At 35.5% G+C, this 21,651-nt stretch overlaps 1 protein-coding gene across 8 annotated transcripts in view; it reads left to right on the plus strand.

Annotated features, from left to right (window-relative positions):
• Positions 1–21,651, plus strand: part of NEO1 (neogenin 1) — a 260,180-nt gene that overhangs the window by 123,414 nt on the left and 115,115 nt on the right. For all 8 annotated transcript variants that reach the window (XM_045848485.1, XM_045848491.1, XM_045848488.1 and 5 more), the window contains exon 6: positions 20,629–20,783. In XM_045848485.1, coding sequence (XP_045704441.1) covers positions 20,629–20,783 — 155 coding nt within the window. The remainder of the gene's footprint in view (positions 1–20,628; positions 20,784–21,651) is intronic.

A 21,651-nucleotide genomic window follows, 5' to 3' on the forward strand; every position in this document is an offset into this window, starting at 1 on the left:
ATGTCATTTACGTGCAAACTAATGTATAAATTTGGCATATATTAATCAGGATTTTAATAGATTCTTTGAGGAACTTGAAAAATTTCCCCTAAAATGCATATGGAAAATGAAGGTCTAAGAACAGTAGAGTTAGCTGTGGAAAATAAAAATAGTGGGGGCCCTTCCTCTACCAGACAAGTTTATTAAAAATTCACAATGATTTTTAAACAGTAAAAGAAAGCCTTGTGTAGTCACAAGAACTAAGACACAGACTAATGGGAGGGATGAGGAACGAGCTGATTGTTTAGTAAATGGTCTAGGGGAGTGTGGCTTCCTATAATGGAGAGAAAAAAAATAGAATTCTGTGTAATAATGACCATACAACTGACCTCTATTTGGTTCATTGGTGACTGAAATCTGAAGCATAAAACTGTACAGTTAATAGAAGAAAATGTAGGAGAATAACTGCACCTTGGGGACAGGAAAATACTATGTTAAACAAAACTTCAGGTGTAGAAATTGTCAGGTGCAATCCCAATGGCTCTGATCCTGTCAAGTACAGGGTATTTTTCTGGAGGCTCACTGATGAAGAGAAAATGAGGGGCAAGGCAAAGGTTAAAAATTTGGGTAAATTGAAATGAACCCTGACTGTAAAGTAATGTCATATTGAATTTAAAATATAATTAAGATATACCACAAATGTACAAGTTAGGAGGAAATTAATGGAGTTAGTCTTCTGAAGTTCTTAAAATGTGAAAAGTAATAAGAGTTTGACTCTATGTTTGGGGGTAATATAAGGCAGGGCTATGTCCTGTGGTCTCTGGGAAGTCTTGAAAGAATAATAGAAGAATCTGTAACAAGATAATAGAAGAAGAAAATAAAAAAGTAAAAAAATACTTTAAAAGAAAGAATATAGAATGCAAATAGTGAGGTGGTAGATTTAAACCCAAATATATCAGTAATTATAAGTCTACTAAACTACTCTGATTAAGACAATTATTGTTAGATTGAAAAAGGAATTGACACCTTAAATATAAGGATTCCGAAAATTTAGAAATTAAAAGGACGGAAAAAGATAAACCATGCCAAAACTGACTGGAAAAAATCTAGTGTAGTTATTGGGAACAGGCAAGATGAGATAAAGCAGAGCATTTCATGTTAATGAGAATTACTCTACCAGGAAAGTAAATATGTATGTACCTCATAACATAATCTCAAAATACGAAAATCTTAATGTGACAGAACTACAGAAATAGATCAAACAAACCCACAATCAGAGATAGCACATTTCACTAGCAGATAAGATATGTAGACCGAATCAAACACACAAAATAAAACCACAAAGTTATAATACAAAAGAAACTGCACAACACAATTAATAAACTTGACTTAATTGACTTACAGGGTACCACACCAAACAAATGAATAAATTCTATCCTTTATAAGTACCTATGAAAATTACTAAAAATATACTGTATACTGACCATAGAACAAATTTTAACAAGTTTTAGAGAATTGAAATTCTATAGATTTGACCACCATGGAATTAAGATTGCAACTAATTGCAAAAGAAGTAACTTTAATGAAAAGCTAACTTACAGACCTCCTTATTTGGAGATCACTTTGAAATAATCCATGAATCAGAAAAGAAATATTGTTAGAAAACAGTTTGAGCTAATAGTGATATGACCTTTTGAAACTTATGGGATGCTTAGAGAAAATTTATATCCTTAAGTACCTATATTAGAAGAGAAGAAAAGCTAAGAAATCCGTGGTTTAAATATCCATCTTGTAGAGCTAAAATAAAGAAAATAGCAAATTTGACCCAAAGAAAATAAAAGAAAGGTACTAATGACAAGAGCAAAAACTAATAAAATAGAAAACAAATATTCAAAACAGTGTTTCAGCGAAGCCAGAAGTTGGTTCTGTGTAAAGAATAACAACGATAACCCCCTGACAAGAGTTACACATGTATAACTTGATTGTGTTTTGTTTAGACCAAGAGTCAGCGAAGAACAGCTTGTGGACCAAATCTACCTGACTTCTTGTTTTTGTACAGCCTGTGAGCTAAAAATAGTTCATATGGCTTTAAATGGTTGAAAAAATATCAAAATAATAATGTTTAGAGGTATTTAAAAATTTTATGAAATTCGGATTTTATAGTCCATAAAGCTCTATTGACACACAATTTCACTCATTTATGTATTGATTGTGGCTCTTTTCATGCTATAACAGAGGAGTTGAGTAATTGTGACAGAGACCACATGGCCCACAAAACCTAAAATATTTACTGTCTGGTCCTTTTTAGAAAAAGTTTCAGCCCCTAGTGTTTACTCTATAAAGAACTACTGCTGCTCTATAACGTAAACAAAGACAGATAAACCAGTAGAAAATGGGCAAGGCTTGAACACATACCTCACAGACCACCAGATGACTACTAAACCCTTGAAAACAGTGATTGTTATTTTTAGTTTTCAGAAAAATGCAAATAAAAGCCACAATATTATACTGCTGTATTCTACCAGAGTGACTAGAATTAAAGAGGGTAATTGGTTCAGGGTGGGTTAGGATGAGGAACACTGGGGACTCTCATGTACTGCTCTTAGAACTATGTGTGGATATAATCACTTTAGAATACTTTTTGGCAGAATCTACTGAAACTGTACGCATCATATCTTATTATACAATGGTTGCTTTTCTAGTAGTACACTTATTAGAAATGTATGAATATATGTATCAAAAACGTGCACAATAATGGCCTCATCAGCATTATTTATAGTAAATCAAAACTGGGAACAATTCAAACATCCATCAACAGTGGAATGGATAAATAGTGTTGTAATCACGCAGTGACATTTTATCAGCAATGAAAATTGGCACACCACTGCTAAATTCAACAGCATGGATAAATCTCACAAACTCTATTGAAAGAAGCCAGGCACACACATAAAAACATACTATATGATTACATTTTTATAAAGTTTAAAAATAGACAAAACTTACTGTGGTTTTAGAAATCAGGATAGTAATTACTTTTAGACAAGAGCAGGGGAGTGACTGACTGTTACACAGTGGGGCTTCTGGCGTGTTAATGTTCTGCTGCTTAATTGGATGGTGGTAGTTACAGTAATGCAAGCGGTACTGTTAACCTGTGTCACATGAGATCTTCTATTTTTTGTTTACAGAAAAGTCATTATGTGCAAAAATTTTTTGGAAAATTTTATTTTGAACCTTGTCCCATGACAAAGTATTTGTTTCTTTTTCTGATAGGGAAAGCAGTTCATGAAAAATGGTTGAAAATTTTATATATCTATACCTATATATGATATAATATAAAATATTTATTTAATTCAAATGGTTATTTATACATGTACAGTCAGTCATCCCTGTCTGACTTTTGTTATTTTTTAAGAAATTATACAACTACAGGAAATTCCGTAGTGAGTGTTAATGCAGAAAAGGTTGTAAGTTCATTCTTCATCTGTTTAATATTTCAAATTTATTGTTCTATCATTAACTCCTGGGATTTCTACACATGCTGTGACGTGAATTAAACAGCTCATTGTGTATTTCCTGTCATCTCAGCTTGTTGATAATACTTAAAATGGGTCATGAGGTTTTTTTATGGGAATTTTTCCTTTTCTCTTAAAACATTCATAATAGTCTGTGATACAGATCTCCACAGCTTCCCCCACAAAAATAAAATATTCCATTTGTATTTTTGTGCACACATTGATAAATTCCAAAATGGCCAGCTCCTTGACTTTGTCAATACTCATAACAAATCTACAGCCTAAGTTTTAGGTTTCACCATCTTTCTCTGGTCACAATCTAACATCATTCTGCTTGTACTCATCTGTTCCACTCTATCTGATCTCTGTCTACACTAAGACACTGCTCTTCCCTTTTGGCCAGTTGTCTTCATGATTTCACTTCCCTTTACTTCCTGATTAGTTGCAATATTCTACTCTCCTCATTAGAACTCTCAGTTGCCTTGGCTTAAGAAAAAAGCAAACTCCTTATAGCATATGGACAAAACAACCACACCCTTCACACGAGGTCAACTTTTTCATTGCCGAAGAGGCACCACAGAGAAGTGGGTTAAGCGTGGTTTCTGGACCAAGCATGCCTGGGTCCTAGTCTCATTTCTGTCACTCATTTAGCTATGTGAACTCGTCCGAGTTATTTAACTTAGCTGTGACTTAGTTTCTTTTCTCAGTTAAATGACTTGGTTTAATAATTAATTAAATAAATTTTGGCGCTGTTCCACCTGAACCTGGGATGGAAATTGGAGTCATCTTTACCAAACTAGTTTCCTGAATATGTTATGCTATCTGATAGTTCTGTTCTCCTGTATCCTCTCACCCCCAGCTAAATTTTTTCTCATAGCCATCAGAGTTAGTTCATGTGACTCCTCTGTGAAGCTTTTCATAACCCATCCATCCTCTTATCCCCAGGTAATTATTATGTCTGTTAAAATAGCTCTCTTGATGTTAATTCTTCCTTATCCATGAACATGGTATGTGCTTCCACTTATTTCTATCTTCTTCAATTTCTTTCTTCAGTGTATTGAAATTCTCTAGAGGTCTTATACATCCTTGGTTAGATTTATTCCTAGGCATTTTACTCTTTTTGAAGCAATTGTGATTGGGATTATTTTCTTAATTTCCCTTTCTGTTCATTATTGGCCTGTGAAAATGCAGCTGATTTCTGGGTATTTATTTTGTATCCTGCTACTTTGCTGAATTCACTTTTTAAGTCTTTGGGGCTATGTACAGTATCATGTCATCTGGAGTCATTAAAATGTCCATACTACCCAAAGCAATCTATAAATCCAGTGCAATTCCTATCAAGAGTCCAATGACGTATTTCACTGAACTAGAATAAATATTTCAAAAATTTATATGGAACCACAGAAAGCCCCACATAGCAACAGAGATCCTGAGAAAGAAGAACAAAGTTGGAGGAATCACACTACCTGATATGAAACTATATTATAAGGTCATAGTAATCAAATCAGCATGGTATTTGCATAAAAACAGACACATAGATCAATGGAACAGAATAGAGAGCCCAGAAATAAACCACCACCTTTATAGCAGTTAATACTCAATAGAGGAAGTAGGCACATACAAGGGGCTAAAGGTAGGTTATTCAATAAATTGTATTGGGAAAACTGGACAGACACATGAAGAAAAATGAAACTAGACCATCTTTTTTTTTATTTTTCTTTTTTTTTTTTAAGTCAGACCCATTCTTTTTTTTTTTTTAAGATTTTATTTATTTCTTTTTTAGAGAGGGAAGGGAGGGAGAGAGAGAGAGAAACATCAATGTGCGGTTGCTGGGGGCCGTGGCCTGCAACCCAGGCATGTGCCCTGACTGGGAATCGAACCTGTGACACTTTGGTTCGCAGCCCGCACTCAATCCACTGAGCTGCACCAGCCAGGGCTATAGACCATCTTCTTACACCACACATAAGAATAAGCTCAAAATGGATTAAAAACTTAAATATTAGACCTCAAACCATAAAAAATCCTAGAAGAAAACATAGGCAATAAAATCTCAGACATTGCTTGTAGCAGTATTTTATCGGATATATCTCCTAAGGCAAGGGAAAGGAAAAAAAATAAACAAATGAGACTACATCAAACTAAAAAAATTTTGCACAGCAAAGGGAACCATGAACAAAATAAATATACAGCCCATGGAATGGGAGAACATATTCACCAATACATGTGATAGGGGTTAATTTATCTAGCATTTATAAAGAACTTGCAAAACTCAACACCAAAAGAAAAAAAAAATCCGGTTCAAAAGTAGGTAAAGGACCCAAATAGACACTTCTCCAAAGAGGACATACATTTGGCCAATAGACTATGAAAAGATGTTCAACATAACTAATCATCAGAGAAATGCACATTAAAAGCACAAGGAAGTATCACCTCACACCTGTCAGAATGGCTGTCATTGATAAATCAACAGACAAGTGCTAATGAGGATGCTGAGAAAGGGGAACCCTTTTGCACTGTTGGTGGGAATGCAGACTGGTGTAGCCACTGTGGAAAACAGTATGGAGATAACGCAAAACATTAAAAATGGGTCTGTCTTTTGTCCCAGCAATCCCACTTCTGGGAATTTACCTGAAGAAACCCAAAACACTAATTTGAAAGAACTAAGCACCCCTGTGTTCATTGCAGCATTCTTTACAATCCTCAAGGTAATGGAAGCAGCTCAAGTGCCCATCAGTAGATGAGTGGATAAAACTACGATGGGACATGTACACAATGGAATAAATATTACTTGGCCATAAAAAGGAAGAAAATTTTACCCTTTGCCAACAATATGGAAGGATCTAGAGAACATTATGCTAAGTGAAATAAGCCAGTTAGAGAAAGAAGTGCCATATGATTTCACTCATATGTGGACAATAATGAACAAACTCACTCAATAATGAACAAACTGCACTAACAATGAAAATGGGGACAGACTCATAGATGGAGAGCAGGATGACAGCTAGTGGCGGGGCAGTGGTTCAGGAGAAGAGGAATTAAGGATAAAAGGCTCGTGGACGTGGACAGCAGTGCAGTGTGGTAATTCCTCGGGGAAGGAGGGTAAAAAGGGATGAAATGTAATGGGAAAAAATACCAGAAAGGTTAAATATTTTGGAAGATCAAAACTATGCACAATAAAATGTCAATAAATACATATCTATAAACAATTGAATCTAAAAAAAAAAACAAAAAACAACAAACTAAGCAAACAGGAAGAACAGAGAAAGAATCATGGATACAGAGCCTCTTGATGGTTCCTGGATGGGAGAGGTGTGTGGGGGAATGGGTGAAGGGGTGAGGGGATTAAGTACAAAGAGGTAGCTACAGAATAGCCATGGGGATATAAAGTACAGTGTAGGCAATGGAGTAGCCAAAGAACTTATATGCCTGGACATGAAAGAAGGTGTGGGGTGCTTGGTGGAGGGGGAAGATGGGGGAGAATTGGGACAACTGTGATAACATAATCAATAAAATAAAATTTTTGAAAAAGTCCCACCTGTATAACACTTCATTTTCTCTTAAAACATCACTCCATTCTTAGTTTACAGTTTATCACACACAATACCTTCATTATCTGTCTCACTGATAGCATCCAGTAAAATATCCTTGTAGCTCAGTAGTTGCTCATTAAATATCTATTTAATGATTAAGCAAATAAATGAATCATGTGGTCCTGGAGGACACAAGAATTGGTGATTTCTCTGTGTATATAAACTGATGATATATACAGTCATCTCCTTTAATAACCCCAAATGCCACATTCTCACACTTGAGCATGACAAAGAATGATCTGGGAAAATTTGTAAAATGCACATGTTGTGGTCTCATCCTTTGGGATTTGTAAGCAAACATGCCTTATGAGGCCCAACACTGAACCTCCTTCTAAGTATGTTTCTGTATCTCTGCAAATAGTCTGAGGATTGTTGTCCAAGGTCCTTTGTATGCTGCTACAAAGCTGAAATCAGGGAGTTTACAAATTCAGTTCAGCTACTTAGGGATTATTTTGAAAGTTTAGAGAGCCAAGTGAAAGTAATCAGTCTTCTCTGTCTAAATGTATTAACACAGTTAATACTTACGATAATATTGGGATATCATAGAAAGATTATGTTCAGGCTTCTTATGGAGGGGAGCTTATATTTAATAAAGATGTTTGTGAATTCTTCAAAATAAAAGAAAATCACATGTAGAGCACAGGCTCTCAAATTTAGGAGCTTTAAGGACTCTAAGACCACAAATTTTAGAGACCTTGCTTTAGGATTAAATTTTAGAATTGGAGAGCCAGCATGTAACATAAACACAGAGGTGAGTGCTTGAAATTACCTGTTTCTTAAGATTTTATATTATTATCAAAATTTAAAAACAAAATTTAAAACTTACGGAGAAAAATCACAGACAGCAAAGAATAGATTTGTTACAAGTTTTTGTTAGACACACAATGGTAAAAACATTGAATCCTTGAGAAGCTTTTAAGAATCATTGAAAAACTGATTATCCTAAACATCTAATTCTCTTACAATGCTAACTAATTACTGGAATTTTTAGAATTCAAGTATCCACTTATTTCCCCGTATGTGCATTGAGCATCTGCAAAGGGTTATGCTCCTGAGACTTCGATGATAAACAGGGCCTAGGAATGGGAGGAAAAGCTTCTTTAAGGAAATGTTGTAGTTCACATATGAAGGGTCAGTACTTGCCAGCTAAGTTGAGGGCAGCGTTAAGGAAATGTGGTGAAACTGGAGCTGGAGTTGTGGGGGTAGGAGGATAGAAATAACCTTTTCAAGGTTACGTGTGGCAACTATGTCATAGTGTTGCTTCACTATTACAGTTTCACACATTTCTTCCAGATATTACAGCAAAACCTATTCACCTTCATTGGAATGAAAAACTTTCTTAAGAAATATTGGCAGGATCCAATGTATTTTTGCTTTGTTAGTTGAGTTGGTAATTATGATTACCAGATTACCAGACTTTTGATTAGACAGTGAAACTACATCTGTAAAGGGATCTCAGGCTGTTAAATGCTTGGTTTTTGTTTGTTGTTTTTTTAAGAATGCACATGTACATGTAATTTTGTGAGTCATAGAAAAGAAGTTTGTGAAAAGCAAGTGTGCAGTTCAACATATAATGGACAAAATTCCTTTATTTCTCTAAGTGCTTTTAAAGAATCTCAATGTTTAAACCTTTAAAATCAAACAATAGAAACTCCAGCAGAGCTAATGTAAATGAAAACTGTTATAATCTTCCAAATAACACCATAATAAAATAACCTCAAAACATTTGATGTTGACCCTATATTTTCTGTTCGAATTGAGTAGAGTTTCTAGCATTATATAACAGTAATGGAATTAAGTGATGTTTCCAGTAAAAGAATTTTGTGAATGTAATATGTTTTAGTATTAAATTCTGCTTCTGTATTTAGCAATTAAGATTACTCTTGTGATGATGGGAGCATTAGAAGGGAGAGAGCTGTCAGAAAATTTGAAGCTTAATTATTCATTGGTAACTAAATGCATAATCTTCCATTATAACACTTAATTCTCTTATGGTAATTGACTCATTTGCTCTGTGGTTATTATTTAACTTCCCAGCCACAGACATCTGCTCTTACATTGTGTTTAGTTGGTATGAATATTGTCTACAGAGAAGTCAAAACCTAAAGAACATTTTTAAGGCATTATTTTATAATTCATGAAAGGGAAAGTAAATGATAATTGAACATTGTGATGATTTTTTCCTAGTAGTCTTTGAAAATCTGTTTACTAAAAATGCAAAGTACAATTATATTAATTAGATTTCTTTTTTTTGTTTGTTTTTGAAGAGGATTTTCACTGTGTTTTCCAGAATTACATACTCTGCCTTAGGGGAAGCCTCAGTCTTTTAGACTCAAGGAATATGTCATTTACTTAGAAATAAAGTATCATAGTGGTCAAAATTACAAGGCTTTGAAAGTAGAAAAAGAATTGTTTAGTATGTTACTGTTAATGTAAGGAAGAGGGGTGGGGACAAATTGTGTATTTGCTTATCATTTTAAAAAAGGATAAACCACCCTGGGTGGTGTGGCTCAGTGGATTGAGTGCCCGCCTGCAAACCAAAGGATCACCGGTTTGATGCCCAGTCAGGACACGTGCCCAGGCTAGGACCCCACTTCGGGGTGTGTGAGAGGCAACCACACACTGCTGTTTCTTTCCCTCTCTTTCTCTATCCCTTCCCTCTGTCTAAAAATAAATAAATAAATAAACTCTTTTTTTAAAAAGGATAAACCATAAAAGATTTTAAAATGGCTATCTATAGGGACATGGAGAAAGTAGGGTAGGGAAAATAGGATTAGAAGCAAACTTGTTTGAGTATACCTTATTGTTAAAGAGTTAAAACATTACAAAGTAATTTTTGAAAACTTAAGTGAAATGAAACTGGTGATTCTAAATGTGTATGTAGTTGGTAGTATCTAACACAAAGTTATAATTGCAGGTGAAAGTTACTATTCCAAATAAATTTAAAGTACTAGTTGGACTATATATATACCTATTGGGTTGTACTCTAAGGAAAAAGGAATTGCAAAAATCTTCAATTGTTTTCTGTTATTATATTGTTGGTAGAAATGTTGGTAATGTTATTTTGAGACTACTGAGTGTGAGATATAACACATGAATAAGTTGGTGTCGTTAAGAACATTGATTTATGGCATGAGAGAAAGGAAATACAACTGTAAAATTAATAAGATCTTGTTGAAACTAAGAGTCCCGAATTTAATCGGAAACCCTAGAATGAAGTCACGATGAATTTATATTTAAAAAGTAAATAATTCCTGGCTCTGTCCACAGTTTGGGCCTAAATATAGTGACCAGAAGATGGTAAAGACACTAGGGTCATGTCAATAAGGACTTGGAAACATCCAGTAGGCTCAAGCTTCTACTGGTCAAAGATTGGAGTAGTTGGAGAATCAAAAGAATAATAACTTCCATGGATGGAAACAAACGAAATATATTTTAATCCATGAACTTGTGCAATAGTACTTTACATTCACATTTGGGGGAGGATATTAGATAACCAAGTTATTGTTTTGAAAATTGATAAAGAATAGGCATTTATCCTGCCCTTTTAAAGACTATACTTAAGGATAACCAAATAATTGATGAGGGGATATTTCTTTCATAGGAGGAATGACCGAATAAAAGCATTAGTATTTTGCAACTCCCTTTGCGTAAGCAATGATTGTCAAAGACTGTTCACATCACAAAAAAGAGAGATAATCACACATTATGAAACCTCTTGATGGAAGGGCATGGCATTGCCTGTGAAGTAGTCTTGTTTTTTGTTTTGGGGGGGTTTTTTTGTTTATTGATTTTAGAGAGGGAGAGGGGAAAAGAGAAAGAGAAACATCTATTTGTTGTTCCACTTATTTATGTATTCATTGGTTGATTCTTGTATATGCCCTGACTAGAGGTCGAACCCACAACCTTGGTGTATCTGGTTGATGCCCTAAGCAACTGAGCTACCCGGCCAGAGCTCTCTAAAGTAATCCTGAAAGAGAAGACTGACTCCAGGTGTTGAGTCATATGAGTTCTTTATATATTTTGGAGATCACAGCCTTGTCTGATACATCATTGGCAAACATGTTCTCCATACGGTCAGTTCCCTTTTCATTTAGATGATGGTATCTTTAGCTGTGCAGAAGCTTTCTAAATTGATGTAGTCCCATTTATTTCTTCCTTTATTTTCCTTGCTCTAGGAGATATATTGTCAAAAATATTGCTACATGGGATATCTGAAATTTTACTGCCTATGCTTTTCTCTAGTACTTTATATTTTCATGACATGTATTTGTCTTTTATCAGTCTTGAGTTTATTCTGGTGTATGGTATAAGTTAGTGGACCAGTTTCATTTTTTTGGATGTACCAGTCCAGTTCTCCCAACACCACTTATTGAAAAGACTATTTTTACTCCATTGTATCCTCATGTCCCCTTTGTCAAATATTAATCAGGCTCTCTTTTCTGTTCCATTGGCATATGTATCTGTTCTTATGTCAGTACCAGACTGTTTTGATTATAGTGACCTTGTAGTATAGTTTAATATTGGGTATTGTGATCCCTCCTACTTTGTTCTTCTTTCTCAAGATTGCTGAGGCTATTCGGTGTCTTATTTGGTTCCATATAAATTTTTAAAATATTTGTTCTAGATTTGTGAAATATGCTATTGGTATTTTAATAGGAATTGTGTTGAATCTGTAGATTGCTTTGGGTAGTATGGACATTTTGATGATGTTAATTCTTCCAATCCATGAACATGGTATATGCTTCTCTTTGTGTCTTCCTTAATTTCTTTCTTCAGTGTACTATAGGTTTCCAAGTATAGGTCTTTTACCTCCTTGGTTAGGTTTATTCCTAGGCACTTTAGTTTTATTGTTGCTATAGTAAGTGGAATATTTTTTCCTAGTTTCTATTTCTGAAATTGTATTGGCATACAAAAATGCCATTGACTTCTGAATATTGATTTTATAGCCCACTATTTTGCCAAATTCACTTATCAGGTGAGTAGTTTTTTGGTGGAATCTACGTGGTTTTCTATGTACACGATCATGTCATCTGCAAACAATGACAGTTTTACTTCCTCCTTTCCAATTTGGATGCCTTTTATACCTTTTCCTTGTCTGATCACTGTGGCTAGAACTTCCGGTACTATATAGAATAAGAGTGGTGAAAGCGAACACCTTTGTCTTGTTCCTGATCTTAAGGGGAAAGCTTTTAGTTTTTGCCCATTGAATATAATGTTGGCTGTAGGTTTCTTGTATATGACTTTTATATGTTGAGGTATGCTCCCTCTATTCCTACGTTTCTGAGAGTTTTTATCATAAATGTGTGCCGGACTTTTATCTAATGCTTTTTCAGCATCTATTGATATGATCATGTGATTTTTAACCATTTTGTTTATGTGGTGTATTACATTTATTGATTTGTGACTATTGTACCATCCTTGCATCTTACGGGATAAATCCCTCTTGATCTGGGTGTGTGATCTTTTAAGGTTTTTCTGAATGTGGATTGCCAGTATTTTGTTGAGGATTTTAGCATCCATGTTCATCAGCAATATTGGCCTGTAGTTTTCTTTCTTGTGTCTTTACCTAGTTTTTTAATTAGGATCATACTGGCCTCATAAAAAGAGTTTGGGGGTCTTGCCTCTTCTTGAATTTTTTGGAATAGTTTGAAAAGGATAGGAGTTAGTTCTTCCTTAAATGTTTGTTAAAATTCACCTCTGAAGCCATGTAGTTCAGGGCTTTTGTGTGCTGGCAGTTTTTTGATTACTGCTTCAGTTTCTCTAATTGTTATGGCTCTATTCAGATTTTCTGCTTCTTTTTGATTCAGTTTTGGAAGATTGTATGCTTCTAGAAATTTGCCCATTTTTCCCAGGTTGTCCAGTTTCATGTAGTTGTTCATAGTAATTTGTTTTCTTTTTCCTTTGGGGGGGGAGTGTGGTGTCAGAAGTTAATGTTTAACTTATTGAAGCAAAATCCAATACCCTTATTCTTATGCTTTTAAGTTCAGCTTTTGTTTTTCATAGTAATTTCTTACAGTCCTTTGTATTTTTGTGGTATTGGGAAGACAAACAATCCAATTTTAAAAAATAGGTAATGGACCTGAATAGACACTTCTCCAAGGAGGACACACAGATGACCCATAGACATGTGAAAGGATGCTCACATCACTAGCCATCAGAGAAATGCAAATTAAAATCACAGTGAGATATCACCTAACATTCAGTCAGAATGGCTATCATTAATAAATTAACAAACAACAAGTGTTGGTGAGGCTGTGGAGAAAAGGGAACCCTAATGCACTGTTGATGGGAATGCACATGGGTGCAGCCACCATGGAAAACAGTATGAAATTTCCTCAGAGAACTAAAAATTGAACTGCCTTTTGACCCAGTGATTCCACTGCTGGTATTATGCCCTAAGAGCCTTGAATCACCAAATCAAAAGAATCTGTGTGCCCCAGTGCTCATAGCAGCTTTATTTACAATAGCCAAGTACTGAAAACAGCCTAAGTGCCTTTCAGTAAATGATTGGATCAAAAATCTGTGGTACATTTACACAATGAAATACTAAGCAGCAGAAAGAAAGGAGGAACTCCTACCTTTCGCAAGAGGATGGATGAAACTGGAGAGCATTATGCTAAGTTAAATCAGCCACTCAGTGAAAGACAAATATCACATGATCTCACCTTTAAGAGGAATCTAATGAACAAAATAAACTAACAAACAAAATAGAACCACAGGCATGGAAACATGAAACAGACTGAAAGTGACCAGATGGGAGGGGAGAGGGGGATAATGATGGAAATAAAGGGAAGGGACTAGACAAAGAACAGGTATGAATGACTCACGGACATGGACAACGGTGTGGGGATCAACTGTGGGAGTGGGCAGAGGGGGGCAAAGGGGGAAAAATTGGGACAACTGTAGTAGAATAACAATAAAAATGGTTCAATAAAAAGAAAAAAAGACTGACTCACTCCGGTCAAGCCTTTACAATATATAGAACAAAGAGGTTAAATGCCACCATAGCAATGCAATCAACAAAAGATGAATTGCAGGAAACTTTATAGGACAAATGACTTCTTCAACAAACAAACTACAAATAAAGATTAACAAAGGAGTAACATGTAGATTATAAGAAACAAGTTAATGCCAATGAATACCTCTTGTTTGTCCAATTCAAATAAAATAAATCATTTTTTCAAATAGAGGCCAATAGTGAAATGTGGATTCTAACTGAATAATTCATACTAAGAAATTATTGTAGATATAGCCTCATGATGATATCATCATTTTGTTTAGAAAATGGGAGTTCTTAGTTTGTAGTGGTACTTACTTATATATTTATGTATGAAATAATAATAGCTCTCAGGGTTCACTTTTAAAATAACCTGGGGAAGAATATGGGATGGGTTGGGGTATAGATAAGCAGTGTTGGCCATGCGTTCATAATTGCTGAAGCTATACAACAGTTATCATGGGGGTTATTATTCTTTTCTATAAAATAAAACAGTTTTCTTTTTAAAAGCTATGGAGTTTTTCATCAGACTACCTAGGGTCAAAGTCCAGATCTGTCACTGACTGAATTATGTGAGCCTGTAGAGCTACTTAGCCTCTCTGTGTGTAAGTGCCTTTGTCTGTAAAAAGGAAATAATATAATAATACTTAAACAGTAGGTTGTTGTGGGAACTAAATGATGATAAGTGGAAAGCACTCATGAATGTTAGATATTAATTATTATACATCAAATATATAGTTAAACTAATATCATAATATCACAGTCAGATAGAGGTATGAGACACTTAGAAACAGTCCAGTGATTTCCTTATTTAGTGTAGGAGAAACAAACCCACGACCAGCAAAATGTCTAGTGGCAGAACCAGAACTGAACTACAGGTCTCTTGACTTACGTCATCACAGTAAGTCATTATTGAGTAATATACACATGAACTTAAATAATCTGGTCTTATGTTGGACTACTTAGTATTGCAAATATGTTCACTTTTCCTACATCTGAAATTTATTGTTGTTCTAGTAAAAACTGTAGCTTATCCTCGTTTGTGTACTTTCTTTGAGAAGGAACAGAAAAACTTAACCAAAGATGAGCCTAAATTCATCTGGGATAAAATGCCAATTTAGTGAACATGCTAGAGAAATTTTGAGGAAATAAAGGAATAAAAGGAAAGTACTTGTTTTCCAGATATTTTAAAATATAGTATTGTTACAGTCATCAAGTTTGTAGTGGTTCTGGCCCAGATATGAAACCACTTAGCATCTAGAAATAACCCTCCCCCTTTCCACCCAACAGTATATAGGATTTTAATATTAAAACTATTTCAAATCAATTACTTTTGGGACTACTGGAATTGGCATTTAGAAAAACATAAAGCTGGATAGTATTTGAAGTTCAGATTTCATAGACATACTGGAAGAAAATGTAAGTAAATATTTTTATAGTGTGGGAACAGGGAAAACCTTTGGAGTTAGAGTAGTAAAATACAAAAGCCACAATGAAAGGGCTAATAAATTTTACTACATACAAATTTAAAACTTTGATGTAACAGCGGGTGCCTTAAATTAAAAAACAACAACAACAGTACATATTGGCAGCATATATGAGAAAGGATTACTGTCTTACTGTGTTGGTTAAGGTCTAGTCAGGAGTTATAAATTACACCAGGAGTTTCAACAGGGAAAATTTAGTATGAAGAAGTACTAACTGGCAAAAGGTGTTTTGACTACTAAAAAGGATAAAATAGTAAATAAGTATCAGCTACTACTCTAGAGCTGAGGGGAGAATGTAGAAGAGGAACAAATTTGAAAGAGGACACCCATACCCAAGATTTTGACTCATACCTTGTAGAGATTGTATTTGCTGCCAAAGGACTCAGCTATGGCCAAGCTAGTCCACAGGAGATCACCTGCTAAATGCCACAGGCCTAAGCTGGTGTGTAAAGAGCCACCTGCTAGGGTGCCATGGGCCTGACTAATAATGAGCTGCCATGAGTCTGAGATGGTGTGCTGGATGCTGTACAGTGGGATGCTCTGGGTCAGAGTGGGTGCACAGAAAGCCACCAGCTGGTGTAAACTGGAGACACTTACTAGATACAGCAGAAAAACTTGCTGGAGGGTGATCACTCATAGGTCTCTCAGATCCTTTCTAGCTACCATACCATAGGGGCAAGAGGAAGAGCACACCCGAATTTGAAAGATAAGTACATTCCTCTGCCAAGCCTACATTGTCCCTCTAGTGCCCACTATTAACAAAATCTAAGGTTGCACCAGCTGAGAAATGTCCATATCCATTACAAAGAAGAGAGGATTTGGAGCTGAGAGGCCATAAATTGATAACTGGCTGGCATTATGTGAAAATCTCTTCTATATAAATAAGAAAATTATGAGTGCTCCAATTGAAAAAATAATAGTGTGTATATAGATAACTCACAAATGAATAAATACAAATGGCTAATGTGTATTTGTTTTCTTAATTATATTTTATTGATTATACTATTACAGTTGTCCTGATTTTTCCCCTTTTGCCTCCCTCCATGCATCACCCCTCACTGCCTCAGGCAGTCTTCCCAGCATTGTTCGTGGGTCATGTATATAAGTTTTTTGGCTACTCCATTTTCTATACTGTACTTTACATCCCCATGGCTATTCTATAACTAACTTTTTGTACTTATTCCCCTCACCTCTTCACCCATTCCCCCACACAGCCCTCCCAGCTAGCAACCATCAAAATCTTCTCTGTATCCATGATTCTGCCTTTGTTCTTGTTTGCTTAGTTTGTTTTTTAGCTTGAATTGTTGATTTGTATTTTTTGCCATTTTATTCATAGTTTTTATCTTCTTTTCTTTAATAAGACCTTTTAACATATATAATAATGGTTTGCTGATGATGAACTCCTTTAGTTTTTTCTTGTCTGGGAAGCTCTTTATCTGCCCTTTGATTCTAAACGATAGCTTTGCTGGATAGAGCAATCTCAGCTGTAGGTCCCTGTTTTTCATGACTGAATATTTCTTGCTAGTCCCTTCTAGCCTGAAAAGATTCTTTTAAGAAATGAGCTGACACTGTTATGGAAACTACTCTGTAGGTAACTAACTGCTATTCTCTTCCTGCTTTTAAGATTCTTTATTTTTAACCTTTGGCATTTTAATTATGATGTGTAGTGGAATGGGCCTCTTTGCATCCATTTATTCAGGATTCTGTGCTTCCTGGACTTGCATGTCTGATTCCTTCTCCAAATTAGGGCAGTTTTCTTTCATTATTTTTTCAAATAGATTCCCAGTTTCTTGCTCTTTTTCTTCTCTTGGCACCCCTATGATGTGAATGTTGTACCTCTTGAAGTTGTCCCAGAGGCTGCTTATTCTGTCCTCATTTTTTTTATTCTTTTTTCTTCTTGTTCTGATTGGTTGTTTTTTGCTTCTTTATGTTCTAAATCATTGATTTGAATCTTGGCTTCATCCATTCTACTGTTGTTTCCCTGTAAATTGTTCTTTATTTCAATTGTATCCTTCGTTTCTGATTGAATCTTTTTATGTTGCTGAGGTCCTCACTAAGTTTCATGAACATCCTTATACCCAGTGTTTTGAACTCTGCATCTGATTGTCACAATTTCGTTTAGCTCTTTTTTGAACTTTTGATCTGTTTTTTCATTTGGACCATGTTTCTTTGTCTCCTCATTTTGGCAGCCTCCTGTGTTTGTTTCTGTGTATTAGGTAGAACTACTGTGACTCCATGTTTTGGTAGTGTAGCCTAATATAGTAGGTGTCCTGTAGGGTCCAGTGGCACAGCCTCCCCTATTACCCAATTTGGATGCTCAAGGTGTGCCCCTCATGTGGGCTGAGTACACCCTCCTCTTGTAGTTGAGCCTTGGTTGTTCTTGGCAGATCGATGGGAGGGATTTACCCAGGCCAGTCAGCTGCAAGGACTGACTGTGGCCACTGACCACTAAACTCCCTCCCCCATGGAGAATCAGCTGTGTCAAGGTATGGTGGTGGTATTCCAACGTGGTCTATAGCTGTCCACTGAGTGCATTGGCCCTGGGTTTTCTCAGGTGGTACAGACCAAGTTCAGACCCCGCCTGTGTGTTTCCTGGGGCCACCCTTCCTGAGCTATAAAGCAATCTGAGATGGCTACTACTTGTGTTGGGCTTGGAGATTCCCAGGTGAAGCTAGGCTGTGAATCTAGGCTGGCTGCTGCTAGTGCTGGGTCTGGGGCCAGCCATTGCTTGTGTGAGAGGATTTAGGGAATTATGAAGCATGAACCAAGACCAGCCATTCATATGGGAAAGCAGCTCGGGTGGGCTCATAATTTGGGTGGGATGGAGCCTCTGGGGATCTCCAAGGTGGGTCAAACAGTGTTAGCCAGGTTGATGGAGTCTCACATATGGCACCAGTTGGCTGGCTTTGTTGTGGGGATAGTTTATGAAAGGGGCAATGGTCTCTGCTCACCTGATGCCAGATACTTCAGTTCCTCCCTATATACCACTGGTGCCTTTCAAGCTGCTCCCTGGTGCTGGAGCTCAGAGGGAGTGAGTCTGAGTAGGTGAGTCTCAGTGTGTGGGTTCTTTAAGAACTGCTTGGGGCTCCAGCAGTTTCTTCAATTCAATCCCCGCTGTACTTTTCAGTCAGAAGTTATGGGGACTTATCTTCCTGAACTGGCACCCTGTGCTGGGGGGTCTGGTATGGTGCTGGGACTCCTCACTCCCAAGATATCCCTCCCTAATTTTTATCCAGCACACGTGGGTGTAGGACCAGTTGGTTCTGTAGTCGTGAGACTTCCATTTAATTCTCTAGCTGCAATTCTGAGTGATGGTTTTTCTATATTTTAGCTTTAATTTTAGTGTCATTGTGTGAAGAGGCAAGCCATGTCTGCCTATTCCGCCATCTTGACTGGAAGTCTACTAATACATATTTGAAAAGATAATTAAATGTACTATTTATAGATCTCCCTGATTTCCTGTAGTTGTACAGACATAGGTTTTCTTTATCTTCCATTACTCTGAATGTATATTGCTTCTTAAGATTGGACAATCTTATTTCTGATAAATGATAATAGAAAAAATATAATAAAAATGTAAAACAAGAAAGGATCAGACGTTCTTTTCCTCCTTGGTTCCTACTGCTCACTTGATGTTCTACTTGGTCTCTATACTCTTGCTCTTCATTTACCCAAATTATAAAGCTAGTCTGGACTTTTTCTGAAGACTTGCCCTATTTTAGGTAGTGTAATAGGCAAGAAGTGAAAAAAGAGGAAGGCAGAATGAAAAGGAGGACATAAAACTACCTCTGTTTACAGACAACATATAATTATCTGTAAATATATGTTGTATGTAGATAATCCCAAAATCGTCTGTAGAAATTTACTAGAATTAATGAGTGAGTTTAGCATGACCACAAATGAGAGGTCAATATACATAAATCACTTTCACCTCTACATACTAGCAGTGATCAATTGGAAATAAAATATTTTTTAAACTCCCACTTACAGTAATACCAAAAAATTTAAAATGCTTAGGTATATACAAAACAAAGTGTGAACAAGATTTGTATATGGAAGTCTACAAAACATTAATGTGGGGGGAAAACAATGATTTAAGTAAATGGATGGAGAATGTTCATGAAAAGAAAGACTCAAGATTGTTATCATGTCAGGTTGCCACAAATTTAACACAATCCAATTAAAATTCCACAGGCTGAGCACATTCTACTCAACTGTGTGTGTGAGAGGGGGGAGCCGCTCTTTTTGTTATCAGTTTTTCTTTTTAATATAAACTAGCCTACAGTGGAGTTTGCTGCTTTGTGATATAGGGAGTTAGGAAATTACAGCATTAGGTGGGAAGTTGGACTCGATGATCTGCTTTTACCCTCCTAATTCAAAATCTTAATGAACCTGTTATTCATAAGTCAGTGATTACAACCTTAGGGCAAGGTGAAAGGGATTTGCTGGAATAGTCAGGCTTTTTCAAATATACTTAACTTTCCCCAGCAATCCTGTCACTCTTCCTCTCAATCTGTAAAAACCATTTCATGTAGTGAGAGATGTTACTACTGGGAGCATGTTGTGTGAGGGAACTGTGTTAAGACCTCTGATTGTCACATTTGTATAACTTTTTTGGGGGGTTACTCATCAGGTTGGCTGAAAAGGAAGATGATGTCAGTTTTCTCAACTCTTTTTGAATCTTAATTATGGCCCTTTCAAAACGGTATAAATCATAGGGAAATAGTCTTTAATACTTATTTTTAGCTTAGAATATTCATAGTGTCACTTTCTTAGTTATAATCAATTTACTAAATTTTCTCAACAAAGAAACTCAAAAATTATAATTATCCTTCAAGTTAATTATACCAGAATATCAATTTTTAAAGATACTGTGTTGCTAATGTGCATTTTAAATATGTATGTCTTACAAATGTTAACAAATTTTTATAAAAATATGTGAAAGCCTGAATAAGTAAAAAACCCAGTGAATTCTGTGATTTTTAAAAAAGTTTCTTGAAATATGAATAGCTACCCATTTTTATTTTCATTAATATCTTAATTTTCTTTCTATTTTAAAGCCCCACCTGAATTCCTGAAGCAGCCTACTAATATATATGCTCATGAGTCTATGGATATCATATTTGAATGTGAAGTGACTGGGAAGCCAACTCCAACTGTGAAGTGGGTCAAGAATGGGGATATGGTTATCCCAAGTGATTACTTTAAGATTGTAGTAAGTACTTTTTAAAAGGAGGACATTTATCTCTGAAACATATGAATGTCTTTGAGTGTAATCATTAAGAGATCTGTTATCTTATATACACCAGTTTATGTATGCAAACAAAGATAGAAAAATTCACATAGAATGTAATCTCTTCATTGGACAATGAGAAAGCTGAGCCCAGAAATACTTGGGTAGCTTATAAGATCACATAGTAAATCAGCCTAAAGTCCGGATCTCCTGACCCAGTACTAAGTACTAGGTCTAGTATTCCTACTTAAACATACTAGTACTCTTAAACACAGTTGCCACCATTTTCTGGGTGATGGTTATTGTGTGTGTGTGTGTGTGTGTGTGTGTGTGTGTGTGTGTGCATACACACAGATTTGCATGCACTAATTGTATTTATAGCTTTCTGTTCAAGGAACAGAAATCTGTCCTTCATATACTGATGTTCAGGCCCTTCAAAAAAAGTATGACCCAGTATCGGACAATTATTGTGACAATAGATATGAAGATCCTTTTAAAAAGTAAATGCAAAAGTAAATAATTAGGTGTTAAATATATTTAAGAATATTCAGCCATTACTGCTTTTTACTTTATATAAGGTAAATGCATAGGGAATATTATCTATTTTTATTATTGTTAACATACTAGTAATCAGATTATCTAGGTTTTAGTAATAAGGATTAAGGACATATCCTAAGACACTTGAATTGATAGTAATAATCATAATTCATAGTAATTATAGTTGTTAAAGACTTATTCCCTTTACAGATTTTTCATAAGTAGGGATATGTTTTCTATTTTTTGAAGTATTTACTCGTAAGTTATACAAAGCATTTCACAAGTATTTAATTGTAACTAAAAAGCAAGGTGT

Source organism: Phyllostomus hastatus, unplaced genomic scaffold (assembly GCF_019186645.2).
Source record: "Phyllostomus hastatus isolate PE091 unplaced genomic scaffold, TTU_PhHast_1.1 phas_contig_62, whole genome shotgun sequence".
NCBI lineage: Eukaryota > Metazoa > Chordata > Mammalia > Chiroptera > Phyllostomidae > Phyllostomus > Phyllostomus hastatus.